The 22,990-nt window shown below is 51.8% G+C and overlaps 7 protein-coding genes across 7 annotated transcripts; 4 read left to right on the forward strand and 3 right to left on the reverse strand.

Moving 5' to 3' along the window:
- Positions 1–235: 235 nt before the first annotated feature.
- Positions 236–1,141, forward strand: BROUX77_001592 (uncharacterized protein; the record flags this gene model as incomplete). Its single annotated transcript, XM_073746038.1, has 1 exon — positions 236–1,141. One exon carries the CDS (start codon positions 236–238, stop codon positions 1,139–1,141), a length of 906 nt encoding a protein of 301 aa, XP_073606674.1.
- Positions 1,142–1,454: 313 nt separating this feature from the next.
- BROUX77_001593 (uncharacterized protein) lies at positions 1,455–3,277 on the reverse strand (the record flags this gene model as incomplete). The annotated part of the gene is made up of 4 exons (XM_073746039.1): positions 1,455–1,549; positions 1,615–2,068; positions 2,156–2,553; positions 2,665–3,277. 4 exons carry the CDS (start codon positions 3,275–3,277, stop codon positions 1,455–1,457), a joined length of 1,560 nt encoding a protein of 519 aa, XP_073606675.1.
- A 2,379-nt stretch (positions 3,278–5,656) lies between these two features.
- BROUX77_001594 (uncharacterized protein) lies at positions 5,657–8,830 on the forward strand (the record flags this gene model as incomplete). Its single annotated transcript, XM_073746040.1, has 1 exon — positions 5,657–8,830. The coding sequence occupies one exon, from the start codon at positions 5,657–5,659 to the stop codon at positions 8,828–8,830; it is 3,174 nt and encodes a 1,057-aa protein (XP_073606676.1).
- An 817-nt stretch (positions 8,831–9,647) lies between these two features.
- On the forward strand, positions 9,648–10,749 carry BROUX77_001595 (uncharacterized protein; the record flags this gene model as incomplete). Its single annotated transcript, XM_073746041.1, has 3 exons — positions 9,648–9,667; positions 9,775–10,432; positions 10,525–10,749. 3 exons carry the CDS (start codon positions 9,648–9,650, stop codon positions 10,747–10,749), a joined length of 903 nt encoding a protein of 300 aa, XP_073606677.1.
- A 938-nt stretch (positions 10,750–11,687) lies between these two features.
- BROUX77_001596 (uncharacterized protein) lies at positions 11,688–13,301 on the forward strand (the record flags this gene model as incomplete). Its single annotated transcript, XM_073746042.1, has 3 exons — positions 11,688–12,209; positions 12,267–12,951; positions 13,027–13,301. The coding sequence occupies 3 exons, from the start codon at positions 11,688–11,690 to the stop codon at positions 13,299–13,301; spliced, it is 1,482 nt and encodes a 493-aa protein (XP_073606678.1).
- Positions 13,302–14,005: 704 nt separating this feature from the next.
- Positions 14,006–17,096, reverse strand: BROUX77_001597 (uncharacterized protein; the record flags this gene model as incomplete). Its single annotated transcript, XM_073746043.1, has 5 exons — positions 14,006–14,168; positions 14,232–14,343; positions 14,432–16,655; positions 16,836–16,894; positions 17,054–17,096. The coding sequence occupies 5 exons, from the start codon at positions 17,094–17,096 to the stop codon at positions 14,006–14,008; spliced, it is 2,601 nt and encodes an 866-aa protein (XP_073606679.1).
- Positions 17,097–20,000: 2,904 nt separating this feature from the next.
- On the reverse strand, positions 20,001–22,565 carry BROUX77_001598 (uncharacterized protein; the record flags this gene model as incomplete). The annotated part of the gene is made up of 4 exons (XM_073746044.1): positions 20,001–20,102; positions 20,405–21,979; positions 22,281–22,413; positions 22,558–22,565. The coding sequence occupies 4 exons, from the start codon at positions 22,563–22,565 to the stop codon at positions 20,001–20,003; spliced, it is 1,818 nt and encodes a 605-aa protein (XP_073606680.1).
- Between the last annotated feature and the right edge of the window lie 425 nt (positions 22,566–22,990).

Raw genomic sequence — 22,990 nt, forward strand, 5'->3', positions numbered from 1 at the left:
AAACTTGCCTTATGAGACTAGGAATGCAAGTTGCCGGCTCCGGTCCTGTGTGATTGATGAGATAAGCGGGTGGTTGTGCAAGTATATTATATCACAGAGGCTGCTAGAATCCAAGTTTTTTCCTGTCTCTCACTTGTCTTTGATCTTTTTACATCCATATTCATAGTATCAGTGACTATACATTCTTGATCAACACCAGCATTCATTCTTCGTCCACTTCGTACAAAACATCACCATGGTCGCTTCATCTACTGCTACCATCATGGCCGTCGCACCCGCCGCAACCACAATCTCTACTTCGGCTGCTGCTGAACCCGCCACAACTACAGACAACGAAAACTTTGCTCGTATAGTGACGGGCGGTATCCCACACCCTGGTATCCCAACCTTCACCGATCCTTACCAGAAGAGACAATGGCAGTTGGAGCACATGGCAGGAGCCTTCCGCGTTTTTGCACGCAAAGGCTTTACTGAAGGTGCAGCCGGCCACATTAGCGTTCGAGACCCAGTTGACCCGTCAACATTTTGGATCAATCCCATGGGTGTGCACTTTGGCATGCTCAAGGCAAGCGACATGGTGCACGTGGATGAAAACGGGAATGTCATCGGAGGCAATCAGCGTGCAGTCAATGCCGCCGGATTCATAATCCATTCAGCCATTCACCGCGCGCGACCCGATGTGCATGCGGCATGCCATGCGCACTCGGCACAAGGCAAAGCATGGAGCACATTTGGTCGCGAGATTGAGATGTTGAACCAAGATGCGTGCATCTTTTGGAACAACCACACGGTGTATGAGAGCTTTGGTGGCGTTGTTCTAGCTGCAGAGGAAGGCGAGAGAATTTCAGAGGCTCTGGGCCCGAAGCACCGGTCGGTGATCCTGCAGAATCATGGCTTGTTGACAGTTGGCGGCACTGTGGATGAGGCAGCATATCTTTTCACATTGCTGGATCGCACATGCGAAGTTCAGATGATTGTGGAGAGCACAGGACTTGACAAGAAGATTATTGACGACAAGGATGCGGAATACACATATGTGGTGGATTCTGATCCGGAGACACTATACTCGGAGTTCCAACCAGACTTTGAGTATGAAATTTGGAAGTCCAACGGCGAGCTGAGCAAGGGTCCATCGGCATGAGAGCTGATCAGGTTAGCAAAATACCATCATCTATGTACTACACTGTGAACAATAAGTACAGGCCCGAAATGTCCCTGATGTGTAAAAAGATTCAAAGACAAACAAAGGAAGACAGACAGGTTCGTCTAGGGAGAAAGGCGGTTCATCTTGGCGTGGTAATCCCTAGAGAAAGCAAGAACATGTGTGACAGAAATCTCAAGGCGCAAAAACAAACAATCAGAGGCGAAACACGAACAGCATGTAAACGAAGTCAAAGAAGGGATAAGGGAAACGAGGGAGTGAAAGGAAAGATGGGAAATGCCAAAATTGGCTCCTAGGTCTCTGCAGTGAAACCATGGACCAAAGATGAACGGCGGGTCAGGGTTTGTGTAGCAGATGGTGACATTGTCATGTCAGCTACTTGTTTTTCTGTGTACCTGTTAGCATGTGTGGCGATATTGAAGCACGAGACGGGCTGTGATGGCTTGGCTTACCCAGCTCACGAATGCGGTGACGCAGCATTTGATTCTCGCGCATCATCACCTGAGTCTCGGCCTGGTAAAATGAACTGTCATCACGAGCGGCCATGGACATAGCTGTATTGCCAGAGCCAAACCCAAAGCTAGACTCGCCATCACCGCCAATGGAGAGGGGCCGTAGGCGGTGTGAGCCTTCGAAACTTGAGTTACGGCGACGATGCTGGATATCAGCGCGAACAAGATCAAAGGAACTACGCGGGATCTGTCCCTGTGTAGGTTGTTGTTGGTGTGAGGTGGAAGATGGAAGATTGTAGTTAATGCTTGCTGATCGTGAAATGCTTATGGGGGATGCGGTGTCGGGTAAAGGCGAAGCTACTGCAGATTCATCAATGGTATTGTTCTGAGGCTGCAGGGATTGGAGGCGCTGAAGCTCAAGCTGTTGTTGGCGGATCATAGCAAGTAGCCGGTTCTAGCAAAGAGAGAACGATGTTAGATGGGAAGACTTTGATTTAGTGTAACTAGTTAGTTAATTATAAGAAGTAGGATCTTGACTTACTACTTGGGCTTCCTGCTCGACCTCCAACTCTTGATGGATCTCACCAAGACTAGTAGTGCGGCTCCGGCTTAAATTCGGAACAGGCTGCACGGGTGAGCCCAACGAGGCATGGCTGGGAGAATAGAAGCCCATGGATTGGCGACGTGATGTAGTAGGTGAGGTCGCAAGTTCGCCCGGGCCAGGCATAGTGGGGTCGCTGATGGGCAAGTTTAGGAGTAGAGACTTCCGGCGGGTACTGGTAGCACTGGGCAAAACCGGAGACGATGCGCTTCCGGCAGTGGTATGCGAGGTGAAGACGGGGATGGAGCCAATGGGAAGAGCGGAGGCAGAAGCTGAGGTAGAGACAGATGCAGACGCAGAGGCGGGCGTAGAAAGCGAGGTATTGGTCGAATTAGAGTCTGTTTGAGGAAAATAAAATGGATAGTTATTACAAGTTAGTAGAGGGGTCATGGAGCGGGAAATATTTGGAAAAGCACAGGGATGAATCAAGTATGGTTAATGGTTCTTACGGCGTGAAAATGTGCGCTGTAGGCCGCAGTTAGTCACAGCAGCAGCATGAAGCGAAGGCAAAGATATGGTTCGCGGAGTCGGAGTGGGTGTGGCCACGGCCGGGGAGGATATCGACAAGGGCGTAGGGTCGGTAGACGGAACAGCAGGCACGGAAGTCGGAGACACGTAGGTAGTAGCAAGGGAAGCAGACGGGGGGGGGACAGTAGGCGTGGAGATGGCTGTCGGGGGAGTGGAGCTCTTTGGCGGGCGTACTTTATGTGGGGCTTGGGCAGGGTCTAGATTTGGGTTTGGGTTTGGGTTTGGGCCAGTGTCTGCTCTTGCGTCTCTCTCGGCGTCAATGTCGGCGTGAATTCTGGCGTCGGGACTTGTATTCAGGTCAAACGAGTCGTAGCTTGAGCGTGGGCCATCTCCAGAAGTAGCAGCATGGGCTGCGAGGCCCCTGTAGCGTGCACTGTAGTGTGAAAAAGGCTCTGAATCCAATGAAGGGGTGGCTGACCGTAGCGGCGTCGAAGGCCCACTCGAAGCCGACAGGGCAGGGCTCAGACGCGATGTCAGGTAAGGCAAAGGAGAGGGGGAGGGTTTGGTGGGGAATTTGAGGCTGGCGGGCATCATGATCGCTGAACTGGTGCTGGGTTGGTGAAATTAAGGTAGCGAGGGGGAGATGAAAGACGGGGAGGCAGATGAAAGAAGAGAGAAAGAAGGAAAAAAAAGAAATTTATTAGATAATCAAGCAACCAGTAGCTACATATTTATCGAATTAGGGCTTACAAACACCGCACCGAAGGACACTTTCTTCCGCTCAGTGGTGGCCAGTTGCTCTCACCATCATACGGAAGGTGGAGTGATGGCTGCAAACAGCAAGAGCGGATTGGAGTCTAGTGCGGGACGAGACAGGAAAGACTGGAAGATTGTCGGAGCAAGTAACTTGTCAACGTATCCAAGGATGCAAGTATGTACAATTGCTCTATTTGCGGTGTTGGGGTAGCTCAGTACATGCGGAATCACGGGCACAAGTTATGTATGAGACATAACTAGTTAGTTGACTAGTATTTGTGCAAGTTCCTATAAACGCACGCACACACACACACACACACACACACACACACACACACACACACACACACACATACATGTCCATGCACCTCGTCCACGCAGCTCGTCCACGCATCTTGTCCGCGTAACTAACTGCCGATAGTTATGTCCAGAATGTGTTATGTATGTATGTGTGTATATACATGTACATTTGTACTTGTCCACAGCTACATGTATATGCATGTACAACTACAACATGTGGATTTCTCCCGATCTCTTGGTCCGCTCCAATTTCAATGTTGCTCAACCTGTGGTCAATAGTTCGGAAATTAAGCATAATAGGCTCCTTTTATACCAGTAAAGCAACATGTCATGTAATTCGCCTGTTGGAGTTGGAGAGGTCTGAGCACCAAGCACTTGTGCTGCTCATTTGTAAATGCGTGTAAGTGCAAGTGAGTGCATATGCAAGGCAAAAAAGAAGCAGAAGTGGGCAGAGCGGGAATGAGGCTACTGCAGGTACAAGCATAGAAATATACCGCTGGCTAATGTACACGAAAGACGCAACTAACTAGTTGGTGTAAACTCCGCAACAACAATCATCGTCAATGAAGTAATGATAACTAACACCAAAAATACATGTGTACTGGTGCAAAATTGTGTAAAGGAAGGTCCCCGTCCCCGAGGCTTTTTTTTCGGTTTTATTGTTGTCCTGTCGTCCCATTGTTCTTGTTCACACCTTCCCTAACGCCACTCACACTAACCCTACAAGTTCAAAAAGGAAATCCCAAGTACATACTTGTGACTGCATAAGTACCTGTGTTGTACACATGCACATAGTTACTAGTAACCACTGGCCAACTGACTAACGCCTGTACGAACATGTACTTTCACCCGGCTAACCCGCAGATTGGATTGTCTTGCAAAGAAGACGTGTAACATGACGATGACACACGGACAGAACGACCAACATTAGGAGAACCGCGGAAGTAGTAAACAAGGAAACGCAGCGAGAGCAGAGGCGTGTCTGTGACGACGGAAACAAGAAGGCGGATGGCGGGCAAGGACTTGATGGGGCGAGGAGAGAAGAAAAAGGAGGGATTGTCCTTGTATGTGCATATTTCTTTTTTTCTTTTTCTTTTTTTTTATATCTTTTTTTTTGCTCCGCTTCTCTCCTCAATTTTGTCTGTCTCTTCAAACGAAACACATCTTTTTTTTTCCTTCTCCAGTGTAGAAACAAACTGAAACGCGAACCAGCCGCGCCGAAACAATCCATCTGGAGACTCTCCTCCCTCGCCAGCCAGCCAAACCTTACTTAACGTCACCTCACTTGCGGTCTTGGCTGTGGAACTCGTTCTGGATTTGTGCCTGTCTGCTCTTCTTCTCATGTTTCAATGTGTTTCTGAGAGCCGCCATTGTCCAAATCTTACACGACACCATCAGCTTTTGTTCTGGTCAAGCACACGCTACATACACACATATAAGAAGTCTGCCCCCCCCCCCCGTTTCCCCTCCTAATTAGCCTCACCCCTGTTCCCGTTCCCCGTACCCCGTTCTTGTCTTCCTGGTTACTCGGTACAGATTACAATAGGGAATACGACAGAAAACAGATGCGGAAATCTTATTCGAGGCCAAATCTTGCCGAGTTCCTTGGCCGTACTGTGGCCCGTTGCTAGGTCGCTTGTTTTGGATCGAGGCTCTCCTTTTGTGACTGGCACACGGTTTTTTTTTTTGACTTCTCATCTTCGTCCTCTGACAGCGTGGCTAGTATTCTGTCGCTTGATTGCGTGCTGCTTCAGAGACGGAGGACCTTTATCGCTGTTGCTGAGCCTCTGACCAAAGAAACTATCGCCACTTGACCTAGTCTGTTCTACTCTTCATTATCCTACGTATCATTCTTTTTTACCTGTTGGTTTGTACTACATATCTCCTCTACGTTGTTCGTACCTCTGTTGTGCCAAAATGGCTTCACGTCCGGCTTCCGCCGGGACACAGCCGCCAAAGCCGCCTTCAAAGCCGCCTTCAAAGCTTTCTCCAAAGTCACCGATTATCTCCGACTCTTCACCATCTCTCCAGGGCCTTCTCGAAGCTCTCCAGTCTTCGGCTTCTGTGCCAAGCCGACGCATGCGCCCCGACCACTTGCAGACTGCTGCCGATGAGATCCGGGTGCCATTAAAGCCCGTAAAACTTGCCCGCCGCGAGTCGCGTCTTGGGCTGAGAAACATCTTTGGGCGTGCCAAGTCCAAGGACTCTCACCCCAAGCCAGTTGCTGCCACTGTTACTGATGAACGGCCTTTGCGTCAGGTTGCCTCTAAGCCTTCGGGCCTCTTGCGCAACTCGTTTGTCGACTTTACTACCTGGCAGTCGCCATTGTCTCCCAAAGCTGCGCCGTCAAGCATCACCACAGCTACTGCTGAGTCCAGCCTCCAGCCCATTGAGGAGACCCAGTTGCACAACTCTCTGCCCCTCAGTCGCAACCGTACCCGGAAAAAGCCTACTATTGTAGTCGATGTACACTCCGCAAATCAGCCGCCGCCGGCGCGCTCTCAGCCTGAACTTGAGCCTCCCACACTCTCACCGCCCGCCTCTGTGCCCATTCCACGACTGCCCTCCCAGACCCAGATGTATAAGACAACCAAGACTCCCATGGCTACTTGGGATCCGCCCCCGTTGTTCCGTGCATATCCGCAGGCTATTCGCCACAGTAGACTACCGGCATGTTCAGTATCTGCCGACTCGCTACTTCGCGCTCACGAAAGACGTAACGGAAATGCTGCCACATCTAACAAGGATATGGATTCCGAGCCGACTAATGCCGGCGCCGATACAGCTAGCGTACACGATAACAGCGCTGAGCCGGCGCCTAAGAAGAAGGGCCACCGCCGGATGACTTCAAGCACGCTTCCTAAAATTGAGTGGACGCACAAAATCTACGTGCTTGTGACCTCAGGCTACCTGCTGCAGTACAGCGGCGCAGGCGCCTATGACCGGCTACCGGAGAAGATTCTACACCTAGGCAAGGAGTCAGCCGCCTTTGTGACTGATATCTTTCCTGGCAAGCATTGGGTGTTGCAAGTCTCTGCCATTATGGATGCGCAGGGAACGACAGCCAGTAACACACGGTCCCTTTTCTCGAGGCTACTTGAGAAGCGCCATGCCAGTAATTATCTCATGGTGTTTGAAAACGGTGATGACATGGATGGATGGATAGGCGTGCTGCGTTGCGAGATTGAGGCGCTAGGCGGCAAGAAGATGGTCAGCGAGACCGGCGAGGTGGCGCCCAAGAACGAGCCGCGGCGATTGCGCGCACAAGGAAGTCAGCGCACGCTTATTATGCGCGATCCGGCGCGCTTTAGCAAAGTGCTGCCGCCGGCTCCGGACCAGATGTCCGTAATGTCATGGACTTCTCGGGGCAACCGTAATAGTCGCTACAGTTTCGCTAGCAACACCAACCGTTACAGCAACAGCCACAGCTTCGTCAGTCGGACTCACACTCCTGTTCAGAGTAATCGCAACAGCACGACAAGCGACATCATCGACGTGCCGCCACCACCGCCTACAGCGCCTGCTACGTTGTCTCCCAAGGACAAGGACAAGGAGACTGAGAAGGAAACCGACGAAGCGTCCACAATCAACAGCGTTGTGTCGCATGACGGCCGCCAACTCGATAGCCTACGTGAGCATAACCGCCTGTCTATCGTCTCATCACTCTTGTCATCTGCATCTGGCCAACGTACCGTCTTCACTTCGGCCGCCTCATCTCCAGCATGCTCCCCGATTCGCGACTCGTTTCCAAGTTACTCTGAAGAATCTGCGCCTGCGCCTAATCGACAAAGCGCTGCCGGAAGTACGATCGGTGAGAAGCACCAGTCCGTACAGTCTTTCCATTCGTTCAGCACGCGACCAGGCGCCGATATCTCTCGACAACGCGCATCTGCGTCTCTTAGTATCGATGCCGCGAGATCACGAGCCTCGGTTGAAATCTCACCTCCCACACCAAAATTAACGGTGCCCAATTTCTCGGTGCCCAACACATCTATGCGCCGCTTCTCAGTTGCGCGATCGCCGTCAGCTGATACTCTGTCATTCAAAGATTCGGTGCGCACTTCAAGTGTTCGTAAAATGCCTCCGCCTGCTCTGCCTGCCCTGCCCACTGTTCAGGACTCCCCTTCTGCATGTAAGACAGCCACGACTCCGACTATAGCGGGCTCGCTGCGATCACCGAGTCACATCTCCGAATGTTTCTCTGCTGCCCCGACAGTGCAAGAGGGCCCATCATCGTCTGTCACCGTATTGGTGCATGGCCAAAGCATTGCATCCCGCCGCTCAAATAGACTTGCTACCGAGCACAACTCGCTGCGGTTCATAAGCACCGCATCTTCCTCGCTACAGTCGCCAGCCCGCTCACCCTCTTACTACACCACCACTATTCACACACCGCGTCGCCACCATAGCACGCGCATCAACCGTACTACATCAGCCAATGTTGGCTCAACCGCGCGACATTCTGTTACTGGCACTACCACACAGACTATCATCGTTAACAACCGGACGCATATTGCTGCCCTAGCTTCGCCGCTACCTACTACACCACGCATGGCACGCCCACTGTCACCCAAGTCACGCCAACCACCTCCCATCAGTCTCGACACCATGTCCAACTCGCCTAAAAAGCCTGCCGCACCGTTCAATGGGGCCGGGCCCCGAGGTCGTCGTCGCTCGTTCGTGCTTGAAGCATCCGAGGTTGCGCCCATGCCAACCCTCATCCGACCTAGCAGTGTATCCTCCGCATTCCCGCCACGCATTACCTCGCTACGGTACGATCCCAGGAGCCTCAAGACTAGGCCGTCATTGACTGTGCGGTTGCCGCGAAAGTCACGTGTCGATGCCGCTGCCGCTGCTCCAGAGAACGGCTCATGTTCGCCACGAGGAGGTCTTCCCGAACCAGCAACTATTGAGCCAGCATTGTTTTCGGCCCCGCTCCCACCAGATGCGCAGGGTGCCATGGCTGAAGATCAAGTGGACGCCAAAATGGCAGCCGTCATCTTCAACAGGCGCAGCATGCCCGTCATAACCAGCTCACCACCGGCGCCGCCACCGACACGCGCGCTACCACCGATTCCTGTCAATCGCTAAGGAACTTCACATGCTCTCCGACTTTCTCTTTGTCTTGCCTTGTTTTCTTTTCCCCTGTCCTATCACGAACCAGCGTGTCTCTTTTCTCTTTGTCTGTTGTATTACCCACACGTCCACACCCACGGACAGTCAGTTTGTACTTATACCCCATGTTCGCAGAACTTGTTTCTGCTAAAACTCTCCCTGGATTTCATTTTGTCATGTCGTTTTGGTTCGAAGCGTGGGAGTCCTGCCACCTGTGAAATGATGGGCGACAGGACGGTTGCAAATAGTAACCCTAGGGTTATGGCAGTGTTGATGTTAGATTTTTACTAGGGTTCTATAGATCCGCGAGGGTTATATTTCCCCCTCATATTAATCCAGCTGCCATGAGGCGCCTTCTCCCCAGTCATATTTTGCAGCGCCACATCACCCCACTACACTAAATGTGGCGCTGAATGCCACCACCAAAAACTTGCAAAATTCCAGCATCGCCAACCCCACCAAAGATCAACTTCTAAGGGGCCCTGCCTGACTTTCTGCCTTGCATCCGACGCTCTCTCTTGCTGCCGAGCTTCTCCGTGACCTTCTCCACCGCCACAACTAAGCCGCCCGCCCTTGATCTGCAGCTCTTTCTATACCGACAGGCTCATTGAATTGACCTATAGACGGCCTGCAAGAAAAATCAACCACATCTCCACATTTCATCGTCACCCAAAGACTCTTCTGTCTTGTTATCTGAATCCATCCCACCCCTCCTTCGGCTCTCTATCCGCCACCCATACCGGCTTCACCAAGTACCACCACTCTCCATAAACCTACCTGATTATCACCAATCATGGCTGCCGTCGCTAAAAAGTGTGTTTGTCCTGGCTGTTCTTTGTCTCTGCTATACACCAATAGCCATGTGTACACCATCTATACCACGCGCTTTGACTAACATGTCCCCCCTCCCCCGTTTCTAGGCAAGACTGGGCTGATGACGATGACGTCGAGGAGACCGGCCCCGAGCAGCTGCCTCCTCCCCAGGAAATCCAGAACAAGGATGGCACCAAGACCATCATCACCTATGCCCTCAACGACCAGGGCCAGAAGGTCAAGACTACCCGCCGCATCCGCCTCATCACCCACACCGAGACGCTAAACCCGCGCGTGGCCGACCGCAAAACCTGGGCCAAGTTCGGCGCCTCTGCCAAGGACGCCCCCGGCCCTGCCTCCGACACCACCTCCGTGGCTGAGAACATGGTCTTCAAGCCCAGCGTCAACTGGCGCAAGGACGAAAAGTCCGAGGCCAACGACCCCAACGCCCAGGCCATGAAGGACAAGCTCAAGGACAAGCAAGTCAAGTGCCGTATCTGCAGTGGCGACCATTTCACTGCCCGGTGTCCCTTCAAGGACACCATGGCTCCTGCCGATGGTGGCGCCGCCGATGTCGCTGCTGGCATGGGCGACGAGCCCTCTTCTCTGGCTGGTCCTAGTGTTGGCGGTGCTGATGGTGCCAAGAAGGGCTCCTATGTTCCTCCTGCCCTGCGCAATGGCGGCACTGCTGCTGCTGGTGAACGCATGGGTGGTGGTAGCAAGTTTGGCGAGCGTGACGATTTAGCAACGCTCCGTGTCACCAACGTAAGAAACACCCGTTTTTTTCCATATTGTGTTTGTCTGTTGACTGCAGTAACGTTTTTGCTAACATACGTTTTTTTTACCTCCGCATACAGGTCTCCGAGCTCGCCGAGGAGGACGAGCTGCGTCGTCTATTCGAGCGCTTCGGTCGTGTCACCAGAGTATTCCTTGCCAAAGACCGCGAAACCGGTATGGCCAAGGGCTTTGCCTTTGTCAGCTATGTCGACCGCGAGGATGCCGTCAAGGCTTGCCAGGTCATGGACGGTTTCGGTTTCCGGCATCTCATTCTGCGCGTCGAGTTTGCCAAGAAGGCGCAGTAAAAGAAGTGCAGACCAACATCTCTCTCTTCCCACTTGCCCCCCCCTCCCCAAAAAAAAGCACAAGAAGAGGACAAAATACACCAACACGCAATCATTCACATTCAGAAGATTATCGCATATCTTATTCCGACTGTCGATGTAGAAAGCGGATGACTCTTGCACTGATTGTTCCTCTGCTCACACACGTTTACACTACCGCCGCGTGTCTCTCCATTTCCTCCCACCTATACTGCTACCTCCTCGTAGCGGCTGCGAGCTGCCTCACTCTCGTCTCCTATACTGCACCACTGCGGCAATCTCTTCTTTTGTGTTTCCTCGTTCCTCTTCCCGCGGCTCTTTCCCTCCTCTCCTTCGCCTCCCATTTCCCATATTTTATTTTCTCTCGGTTCTGCTTTTGGTCTCTTCGGTTGTGTTGTTCTCTTCTCGCGTTCTTTTTCTTTCGCCAGTCTCACATTCCCTCTTAAGTTTGGACATAGAAGGGGTATCTTGTGAGAATCAAAAAGGTCAGGTAATGAATACATGGAATGGAAAGTGACCCTATGGAAAGAATCGCAAGGTGTATCAGTGCAGTACTTGATGCTACCGTTTTGACAGTAGAAACGTAAACCCTTGGCTGTTGTTTAGATGGAGTCTGTGACGTCAGAGAAACCCATGCCAAATGTTGTCGTTGGGGGAATGTAACATGGTACAAAGTTCAGTAAGAGAACTAGCTCTGGGAGATACTGCAACTACTTTCCAGAAAGGAATAATCCCAGGCACAAGGAAAGTGTTGCCTTTAGATGTCAACACACAACCAGAGACGATGGTTAAACATAGTTCTTGATAGACAGCTGGCCCGGGCTGCTTAGCTTTGTGACAACACCTCATCGACCGTACCCCGCTTCACTCCCATAGCATAGTCACCCCTATATTGAACCCGTCTATACTGAGCCTTTGTCATGGATTATGCATGTCGACTGAACACTGTCGAGAAACGCTTCGATGTCGCTGTGGTTGGCGCCAGTATCACGGGCTGTATTGCTGCTATGGCCTTCGCCCGCCAAGGCCGCAGCGTGCTGCTGTTCGACCACAAGTACGACGAATCGCCGCTCACCCAGGCCAGCCACATCCTCCACCCGGGCGGCATCGCTGCGCTGGACGCGCTGGGGCTGCGGAGTGCGCTGGATGGCGTTGAAACCTTCCCTGTGCACGGGTACACTGTGTACCGCCACACCGAATCGGCCAACGTCTTTTTCTCGCTGCCAAGCAAGAAGGACGGCTGGCCCGAAAAGAAGACTAATGCTGTGTTTGGCGTGGCGTTCAGGAGAGAGCGGCTTGCTAGAAAGCTACGGCGGATGGCCGGATCCCAACGTAGCGTGTTGGTGGTAGCCGCTACGGTTACGCAGATTGTTCGTGGTGGCATGAGCGGAGAGATTATGGGTGTGGAGTGCTTCCGAGAACAGGAACAGAACCCGGTGCACGTGGGTGTATCACCAACTATCACAGCGCACAAAGGTATTGACTAACTCTTACCATAGTACCTTGCCGACCTTACGCTCCTCTGCGATGGGCCCAACTCTACTCTCCGCAGCGATCTTTCCACCACCTCCAAGCCCGCCACAGCTGTCCTGCGACCAGATCCCCCCAACCGCTTCTGGGCCTTTGATATCGCCTATGGTGCGTTGCCCGTCGAGGAGATGGCATGCTCCATTATCGATGCCGCCGGCTGCAACATCACGCTGTTCCGCGTGTCTCGCGACACTTTGCGCGCCCACATCGAAATGACGCCCGCACTTGCCTCCACGCTCAACACACACCGCGACACCAATCTCCGGCAGTACATTCTAGCACACGTCGTTCCGCTGATCCCCGAACCTGCTCACGCCTCATTCCGACGCGCTGCTGCCTCAGTGCGCCTCGAGCCCATATCGCTCGGCTTGCGCTGTGCCAAAGCCCACTGCCATCCCGGCGTGGTCCTGCTGCACGACCAGCCCAACACCACCGACATCACCGTCGACTCGGGCATGATGGTGGCGTTCAAGGATGTGGAGCTGCTGGTCAGCCTGGTCGGGGCCACGCATTGTGGTGTGCTACACTGTCGCTCGTTGGCGAACTCGTGGCGTACCCGGCTTGCTCTGGCCAAGTTTTCCCTGAAACGCAAGAAGCACACGGCACCGCTCGACATGGTGGCCCGCGTTCTGGGAAAATGGGGTGATTCGCGAGGTAAGACAATCTCCCTGTTCCCCCGGCACTCCACCCCTGCCCTATCCCTAAATACACTTTACTAAAACTCTACAGACGTAACTCATGATATACTGCGTCGCTCCATCATTACCTTCCTCGCGCGGGGAAGCGCAACATACCATGCACCCATGCAAAGTTTAGCAGGCCTGCTGAAGAGGCGACGGCGGCTGGCACGCCCGCTGACACGGTTGGCGTGTTGTGCCGTTTCCGAGAGTCTGGCGGCGGTACATGGCCTGCAGTTGGTGGTGGCGTGGTTTCGTGTCATGGGGATTGTTTGGCTGGCATGTCAGCTGGCGGTGGAGGCATTAATCGAAGACATACTCAGATAGACTTTCTGTCTTATGTACCTTGTTATTAGTAAAGTTCATGTCATATGGAGAATTACATTAATTTGATTGCATAATACCAAGAAATACTCATTGGCGGGATGAGCAAAGTGTTGGCCAGTGTAGGACTCTTGTCATGGAATTGCTCGTTACTCGAGTAGAATATGTAAGGCATTCTTACATGGTGGGCATGTGGTGTATGACCTACGCTGCATTATGGAGAGGAGCAAGGCATTCAAAATGAAGAATACTATCGATGGGGGAAACAATGTCTTGTGATATGGCGTTGCAAAGGGTCTATATACATTTCATGACATGGCAAGAGACATGTTGAAAGGACAAGGAAACAGGGTGTTGTGACGGAACAGAAACATAAAATAGCGTCGCATACGGATGAAAGATCTGAGTAAACAAAATGGGAAGTTTGAGAGATGAAAAAAGAGTCATGTTTGTGGTAGAATGACAAAGAAAAGTGCGAGTAGTGTATGGGTGGAGGGGGACAGGGGAATGATGGGGTATTGCAAAGAAACAAATACAACGGAACAACATGAGTGGGAAAAGTACAATGGAGGTTCAAATCAGTAGACACCAAAGGGGAAGATGAACATGAAGGGGAAAGTTACATAATGGGTTGTGAGGAAAGGGGTAATGGGGGAGGGGACGAACGACAAGGGAAGAAGAGAACAGCGTCACTGTTGTCAGGCCAATCAAGCAATTTGACGCTTGACCAGCTCGCGGGCCCAGCGAGCAGTTTCGAGAGTCCGGGGGCCAAATTCGCGGTTGGACTTGGTCTCTTTGATCAGAGCGGTCAACCACTCCTGGCGGAAGATTTCCTTGAGCTCGCCGTTGGGGAAGGTCTCGGCAAGGTCACTAGTTGAAGCAATTTATTAGCATGGATTATAAGAAGACTCAACCGAAATGAAAAAGACATACCCAATGACACCCATACTTGAGCGGAGCAGAGGCTCGCTGCGGCTGAGGTAGTTGGTGGCAATGCTGTTCAGCAGAGTGAAGATGGACTCTACGTAGGGCTGTAGAGCGGCGGCTGTACACGAATTCATTAGAATCATTTTCGAAAAAAAAAAGAAAACAAACAAACAAAAAGAAAATCACGTTGGTGAAATGAAGCTTACCCTTTCCACTGGCCTTCATGGCAGGGATAATGCCACCCCAGGCATCCATGATACCCTCACGCAGAGAAATGACGTAGTCAATCATCTCATATGAGCCGTCAGCAGCAGCCTCGACACCGGCAGCCTGCTGCAGGACTTGTGCAACAACAGACAGGTAAGTCTCAAAAGCACCCTCAATAGCAAGAGCGATATCACCGAAGCACTGCAGAATAGTGGGCTTGAATTGGTTCGAAAGCGACGAGCTTCGCAGGTTGTTCAACAGGTAGTTCATGAACTGGTCACAGAAGGGCTGCGATTGAGCGCCGAGAGAACGAGTAATGTCACTGACGAGCCCAATAGCCATAGAGCATAGAGCAGGCTCCTCGAGATTTCCCAAGGCGTTGTACAAGAAGGGGCTGAAAGCCTCCATGTACTTGAGGAAGTTCTCGTTAAGAGAGGTGGACAGACTACCAATGGCAGCAAAGACAGCCTCGGGAACACTGGACTTGGCACCAACAGTGCTAAGAATCTGGAGAAGGACCTGCATGATCCGGTCGCCCTGGGGGGCAATTTCAGCGTCTAAGCGGAAGATGATGGCCTGAAGGACAGTGCAGAGACTGGTCTGAATGTCCGATAGAGTAATCTTGTCTTCAACTGACACAACCTGGGACTGCATAGGAATGCTCTCTTCCAGGCGCTTGAGAATGACATCGGACAGCTGGGCAACAGAACCCATGCTTTCCACAGCCGAGTTCTGGACGAAGGCATTAATGACTTCATAAACGGCAGTGCGGGTAGAAGACTCGCAGGTGACCTGACCAGACATCTCCAGAAGCTGCTGAAGGCTCTGGTTAAAGTGGGGAGTAAGGGCATTCTGCTGGGCAGTGATATCACCAGCGAAACGATCGGCAATGTTCATCATAGCCCAGCAGCAGGAAGCAGCCATCTTGGGATGAGTGGCCAAACCAGAGAAGAGGGCCTTGAGCAAAGGCTCGAGATGAGTAGCAGGGTCAATGGCCTCGGGACAAGACTCAGTGATGCGACCTAGAGTGTAGGCAGTCGAGTCTTTAACAATGAGGTTGGAGTCGCCCATCATCTCAATGAGTGCACCAAGGCCGTTGCGAACAATGGGTTCGAGGACCTTGTCCTCAGGGCCTTCCATGACAGCACCGAAGGCGGAGACGGCAGCGTCACGCAGATGCCAGTCCTCGGAACGGATGTTACCCTCAACAAAGGTGAGCACGTGAGACAGGATTGGAGAACGAATAGACTGAGCGTAGAGGGATAGGCACTGGTAGGCAGCACGAGCCAAGTTGTACTCGTCATCAGTGGCGTCCTCATCCTGCTTGGCCAGCAATAGCAGGAGAACGGGAACAACTTCGGAAGCAGCAACTCTAGCAAAGTTGTAAAAGGGGCGGATGTGCTCAGTACTTTCAACAGCGAGGTTGTCCTCCTCGATGCTGATCTCTTCTTCGCAGACAGTACTCCAAAATTCAACAGCAAGCTTGGCAACATCCTCATCGTCGCTCTTCATGCCAATGATGGTGAGGCCAAACAGAGCCTTCTCCATGTAGAAGCGCATGTTCTCGTAGTATAGACCCATGATGCGGTTCAAGCAGCCAAAAGCACCTTGCTGGATACGGGAGTCCTCGGCTTGGGTAGCTTCACAAACAACCTGCATGATGTAATTACGCTCGCCCTCATGCTTGAAGTTGTTACCAACAAACTCGAGAGAGTCACCAAGAGCAGTGATAGCAGATAGACGGACATCCAGGTTGGGCTCTTCCTTGCGAGCACCCTGAACAACAGCAGTGAGAATAGCATTTGAGTGTTGAACGAGGGCAGATCTGAGCTCAGCATCTTGGCTCTCACAGATGTAGCCAATGGCGGTAAGAGAGGCCTGTTTCAAGTGGGCCGCACCATCGTTGACATTCTTGACCAAGGCAGGCATGAGGTCCTGCCATTGTTCACGGGGCATTTCCAACGCGGCAATGGCAGACACTAGCTGGGCGGCAGCAGCACCAGCCTGAGAGTTGGATGAACCCAGGGTCTCCAGGGTCATGGCCTTGATGCTAGTCTTGGTCTCATCGTCGATCTGCTGCAGCCACTTGGCCTGTAGCTCGGGTTGGCGTGTAGGATCTCTGGCAGTGAAGGCGTTCTTCAGGGCGATACCGGCAGCAGCTCTGATGGGGCCTTGGTTACTCTCGTTGGCGAGTTCGTGTACTAGGGCTTGGAGGTAGAGAGGCTGGTAGGAGAGACATGGTTAGTGAATAATTTTGAACGAAAGGTTGAATTAAGGGCTTGAGTATGAAAATGGATAGGAATTTGCTGGAGATGGTGGCAAGGAATAGACTGGTAGGGGTCACAAAGTCTTGATGATGACCTCGCTAGGTCAATCACGGTGGGGACAAGCCAGTCTACTTACGAAATTGTTCTCAGCAGCTTGGGCCAGAGCCTGCTCAGCACCATTTCTCGTCGCCGTATCTGTTGAGAGCAGTAGAGGTTAGAAACGGGGCCGAAATAATGGTTGGGATGGATTATTTGCTTGTAGGCAAGCAAGAGTTGTGTTGCATCCGATGAATCACATGACATATTAAAATATACCATGGACAAGTCAGGTTCAGAGAGAATGCGGTCACTTACCGGGCGACAGCGAGTTTGCCAGAACTTGATTGATCTCGGACATTGTGGCGGTTGTGGTTTTTTTTTGAGTTTTTTATAGAGATGGCGATGAAGAAATCTTGTCACTCTTTGCTCGGCCGGGATAGATACAAGCGACAACGGCAAGGAAGGGAGAAGATGTGCACTGAGGCTGTAGCAGGTCGAGTGTGGAGACTGAGAAACTGCAGCACACGCAACGTGTTTATTTTGCAGTAATACGTCGGGATTTGAAAGTCGAAATGGAAGCAAGCGAAGACTTCGAGGAATCGTTGTCAACAGTGATGAAGCTGTCTGTTGTAGCGGTCTTTTGAGTGGAGGAGGAGACCGGGTGGCTGAGGTGGAATTAGTAAGAGCACTTGATAGGAAACAAAACAAGACCAGAAGAGAAGATTAGGGCAGCTCAAGGTAGAAGCAGCGTCAGAGGGACAACGAGAGAGTGTGAATGAGTATGACAGATGAGGAGAGAAGGAGGAAGAAGAAGAAGTGAATCCGAGGCGAGTGGAAGAGAAAAAACGAAAAAAAAAGAGGGAAAGGAGGGAAGGGAAATGGAAGGGAAGAAATGGCAAAGAAAATATGGTGCTGTTTTGGGAAGGCATGGGATTGGATGGTAAACTACCTTTGGTCTTGCCGCCTTTTGCTCTAATTTTTACAGCAGCTTCCTCTGAGAGTGGGTAAAAAAGGTGGAGGAGAGAGGGGCATGAAAAAACGGCCAGTTCCCCAAGTAACAAACAAATCAACCACAGCAACAGAAAAACAAGCGGAGGAAGCTGCAAGATGTGCGGATAAAGAGATGGGCAAGAGGTGGGTTCAAACGAACAGAAAAGCAGCAGATAGCAAATGGAGGAAAGAACAAACAGAGTGGCAGACGGGCAGAGGAAAGAACAAACAGGAAGAGGGCCGCTGTGATACAGCCATGCAGGCGCAAGTTCTTCTTGTCTACCCTGTGTATCTTTCTATCTGCCTGGGTCTACGACTTGATTCAAGACCTTGTACTCCGCTGTTTGTTTGCTCATAACTAGTTATTCGTGTGCATACTTGTAGCTAGCTAGTACTAACTAACTACACCAAAAGCAGACAATATTTCTTGATACACCCACGTATGTATGTGTGTACATAGATGGTCATGTACAAGTGCCAGGTATACATTCTGTGTAGAGTGTACTGTGAGTATATAGACGTTCACATCCAACTAACTAGTTGACTAGCTTCCATGTGTACTCAAGTTCACACACGTAGCCCTTTTGTTTTGACACTTGTTTTCTTTCGTTCACTTCAGGAAAGCCTTGTTTTGGTGGCTCATGGCCCCAATCAAATTAGCCAACTGACTACATGCTAACTACAAGCTGGATAACAATAGACCCTAGCGAGACCCTCGCTCGTTTTCCCCTCCTCTCCCTCCTCGGCGGGCCAGCCAGAAAGGAGGGGCACAAAAGTGGGTCTTAAGGCAACCGGCAATGCATTCAATCACTAACTAGACAAAGAAAAACAACATTCAGAAACTTGACAGCGTGTGCAGACCGGAGCGGAAAAGACAGGAAAGAGTGAGGTTACATAAATAGTCAGCTGTGCATAATTTATAACAGCCAACTACACATGTCGAAATACTCATGCAACTATGTCTGCAAGGACAAGCTAACCACGCATCCAATCGCATCTCTCCACCGCCGCCGCCGCTACGACTACTAACTACTACTACTGCTGCTCTTGTTTCGCTAGGGAGTCCGAGGGATTTGCTGGCCGAGACAAATCTCGAACATAATTCCATAGAATGTAAAACAACAACCACCAACTGCCAGCCCGTCAAAGCCACATACAGGCAAGCCTTCGCCTTGTTCATACGTCCCAGTCGATATACGTACAAGTGCATGCAATGCACACGGCAAAAAGGGAACCGTCCCGCATGTCAACTTGTCGTTATATTTCTAACCACTAGCTCATGACCTCTGTCTGCTTTGTTGTTGTCTCTCGCTGGGAACCAGGGCAACTCTGTCCAAGCTCGGCCAGGACTACGGTCGTCTCGCTGTTCTACTGATTCTTTGCCCTTCTCCCAGCGTCCATGGACTCTATTTGATATCCATTCCTCCCTTGCTCGCTCTATGCAGAAGAGTAGGCCTTTCACGTGTCTTGTTTAGGGACCCAACCAACCCTGGGTTCTCGTTTTTTTAACTCGCTCCTTTGGCTATTTTTGCTTTGCTCACAGCAACCAGCCAGCCGACATCTGCAATGCCCGTGCATCTAGACACTCCGAACAAGTCACTCACTCACTGATGAGCTACTACTCGCTCTCCTCTTGCGACCACCAACCAGCAATATGAGACTGTTTTGTTTCCATTCCCTCGATTTGGGTTCTTCACACGTCGTCCGGGACCACAGACATTGACAGGTAAACATTTGGAAGCATATAACTAGTTGAGATGATCAACTGCGGGACCCAGCAAATCCTAATTTCGGTTGCACTGCATCTCTAGCTAATTTTCTCTGATATTTTGCGGGCACGCAAATTTGCTTGTGATCGGTTACGTAGCTACAGAGAAAAGTGGGGGTTTAACTATGGAAAGCGGGGCATCCAAGCCAGTTACGGTTCGATTCCATGTGTATTTAATTCACGTGACAAAAATTGTCGATATATCTCGACATATGGAAACCCTAGAATGCCGTCACCACGACATGTATCGTCGTGTTGTGGCATCGACCCCCCTCTCCCCCGAGATGGAGCAAAGCGACAAACTTGCCCATAAAATTGTGTGGATATATGGGGAGTAAAGCAACAAAAAATGGGTACAGAGTATAAAAAGAAGAAAAAGGACAACTATGACGAAGAACAAAGCAGCCAAAAAAGGCTATAAACAACTTAACAAACAAACAGCCCATCAGACGGGTAAAACAAGGAGAAAAAAGACAGAACAAAACCTATTGATGCCAAGACGATTTACATCTCCTCGGCCTGTTTCTCCAGATTTTCGACGACATCAATGGGTGTACTTTTGGGGCTGCCGCTCGGGACAGGAGTGCCGGGTACGCTTGACGCAAACTATATCGGGGGCCGGTTGAGTGGAATCTAGTTAGTCAAGTTCAGGCTCACACGGAGGGATACAACGCCGGCGGTAGCAATGGTATTAGTAGTGGCAATGACACCCAAAGGGTGCACTGAGCTAGTCGGCATGTTGTTGCGCACTCGCGAAATCACATGCCGGCTGTAGCCGTTCGCCGCTATTCTCCGCCACAGGCACCTCTTTTTTTTCCCTTCTCTTTGGGTTGCACTCTTTTCCACTCCTACAGCTTGCTCTGGCGCGGCGCTACCGCCGTGGATGAAGACTTGGGGCTGGGACTCACGTTACTAGCAGCACTGAGCAGGGCAATAAGCGAGCTCTGAACAACATCCTCGTGTATTCCCACACCCCACACCCGCTCCTTGGTACCCTCCACTGAGCACGCCACGTAGGCTGCAGCCTTGACGTTGGCACCGCGACCAATGGCGTGCTCCTTGTAGTCCTGCACGTCAAGGTTGACGCCCAGGATGGTGCTCAGTCCGTTGGCCAGACTGGAAATCGGACCGTTACCGCGGCCACGCACCGTGTACTCCTTGCCGTCGACTTGCACGACACCCTCAAACACACGCTTCATGTTGGTGGTATCCTGTGACTTGCCAGGCTCCGGCGGCGCGGGCGACTGCGACCGGTCAGGCGAGATGGTGTAATCAATCAGCTTGAAGCGCTGGTTGGCGTTCAGCGAGTAGGTTGACTCGAACAGCTCGGTGATTTCATCCGACAGAAGCTCGCGGCCGAGCTTATCGGCGTGCGCCTGCACAATAGATGAAAAGGCCACCTGGAGACCGCGAGGCAGGTCCAGCTCCAGCTTACGCAGGATAATCCATGCGGCTCCGCCCTTCCCTGACTGGGAGTTGACACGGATGATGGCCTCGTAGGTACGGCCAATGTCACTAGGGTCCAGCGGCAAGTAGGGCAGCTGCCAGTGCTTGTCTTCGCCCTCCTTGGCGCGGAGCTGGAAGCCCTTTTTGATGGCATCCTGGTGGGAACCGCTGAAGGCGCATACTACCAGCGAGCCGCCGTAAGGTGCTCTGGGATGCACGGGAATCTTGTTGCAAATTTCGACAGTGTCAATGACGGCACCCATGTCGGAAAAGTCGATGTTGGGGTGCACGCCCTGTGTGTAGAGGTTAAGAGCCAGAGTTACCAGGTCAACGTTGCCAGTACGTTCGCCGTTGCCAAACAGGCAGCCCTCGACTCTGTCAGCACCAGCCATCTGGGCTAGTTCAGCAGCAGCGACGGCGCAGCCACGGTCGTTATGGGGATGCAGAGAGACGCAGACAGTCTCGCGGTTCGTGATGTTGGTGCAGAAGTATTCAATCTGGTCGGCGTAGACGTTGGGGGTGGACATCTCGACAGTGGCCGGCAGATTGAAGATTATGGGGTTTTCCTTGGTGGGCTCCCAAGCGGCCTTAACGGCCTCGCAAATCTTGACGGCGAACTCGGGGCTGGTGTCGGAGAAGGTCTCGGGGGAGAACTCAAAGGCCCATTCGGTGCCGGCAGTCGATGGATCGTCCTTGGTGAGCGAGCGGACCAGCTTGGTGCAGGCCACGGCCTTGGCCAGAGAATCCTCCTCGTTGCAGTCGAAGATGACGCGGCGGAAGCACTCGCTAGTGGCGAGGTAGATGTGAATGATGGCTTTCTTCGAACCCTTCATCGCCTCGACGGTGCGCTTGATCAGCTCCTCCCGGCAAGGAGACAGAACCTGCAGCCACACATCGTCGGGAACAACGCCGGGAGTCTCAATCAGGCTCCGTGTAAAGTCGAAGTCGGTCTTGGAGGCAGAGGGGAAGGAAACCTCGATTTCCTTGTAGCCCATGTCGACGAGCATCTTGAAGTAGCGCCACTTTTCATCGCGGTTCTGCAACAATTGAAAAGAAGAACAGAATGTTAGCCATGAGATGTTTCGGGTAGCATGTGAGACAAAGGAACAGGGTGCGTAGGTATCACAGATGGAGGGTAAAGACACAGGAAGAAAGACGGTCGAGACATGACATGTACATTGATTTGCATGGCCATGTACTCGACATATCTGATCTGCTGTTTCCAATGAGGCGCAAAGCCGCCGAGTCCATTGGGCCGAAGCATGAGCAAGACGGAAGCGAGGTGAGAGAAAGGGTTGAGAGCAGAGAGCAAATGGGCCAACTTGCCATCGGGTCAACCAGCGACTGGTTGCCATCGCGGAGATCAGTGGACAGCCATCTCGGGGCCTTGTCAATGGTCTTGGACGGCCATTGGCGGTTGGGCAGGTCCAGAGGCTGGAACTTCTTGTACTTCTTCCAGGGCTCCTTGAGCCTAAGAGCGCAAACAGAAAACCTGTCAGCACTATAAAATAAAGAGCAGAGAGCATCGGACGATCGGGGTGTTGGGCGGTTCGGCGGTTGGACTGTGGCAGGCCCGAACGGCCCAGACGCTGTCGGGGGCCTCAAGGTGACTTACATCGGCATTGTGGCGGTTAGAAATAAATGGATTAAGGTGCAATAAAACCACTAGATGTATCTTAGCAATATGCTAGCAGAAAAAGAAAGAGAAATAGGAAAAGGCGAAGGCCAGCAGGGCTTCGGCGCTTCAAAGCGACGCCGGCGAAAAAAAGCTGTGAACAGATTTTTGTGGAGTCACAGATTGTGACCGTGCACGAGTGACGTTTAGCACGTAGCGTGAAGATGACTGAGATTGACACCGCAGGGAGTCGATGACGACAAGAAAACAGGAAGCAGAAACGTCACGATATTTTTTGGGTGACTTGACGAGAAAAAAAGCCGAGGAGAGTTTTCTGGGGGTCGCAAGATATATATAACTACGATCATATTTGACAACAAGCGCCATATTAGCCCATCTAACCCAACAGAGGGCTTACCAGCTCGATAAGCTA

This window comes from Berkeleyomyces rouxiae (genome assembly GCF_048999995.1).
Source record: "Berkeleyomyces rouxiae strain 22BRR77 chromosome Unknown BrBRR77_ptg000002l, whole genome shotgun sequence".
NCBI lineage: Eukaryota > Fungi > Ascomycota > Sordariomycetes > Microascales > Ceratocystidaceae > Berkeleyomyces > Berkeleyomyces rouxiae.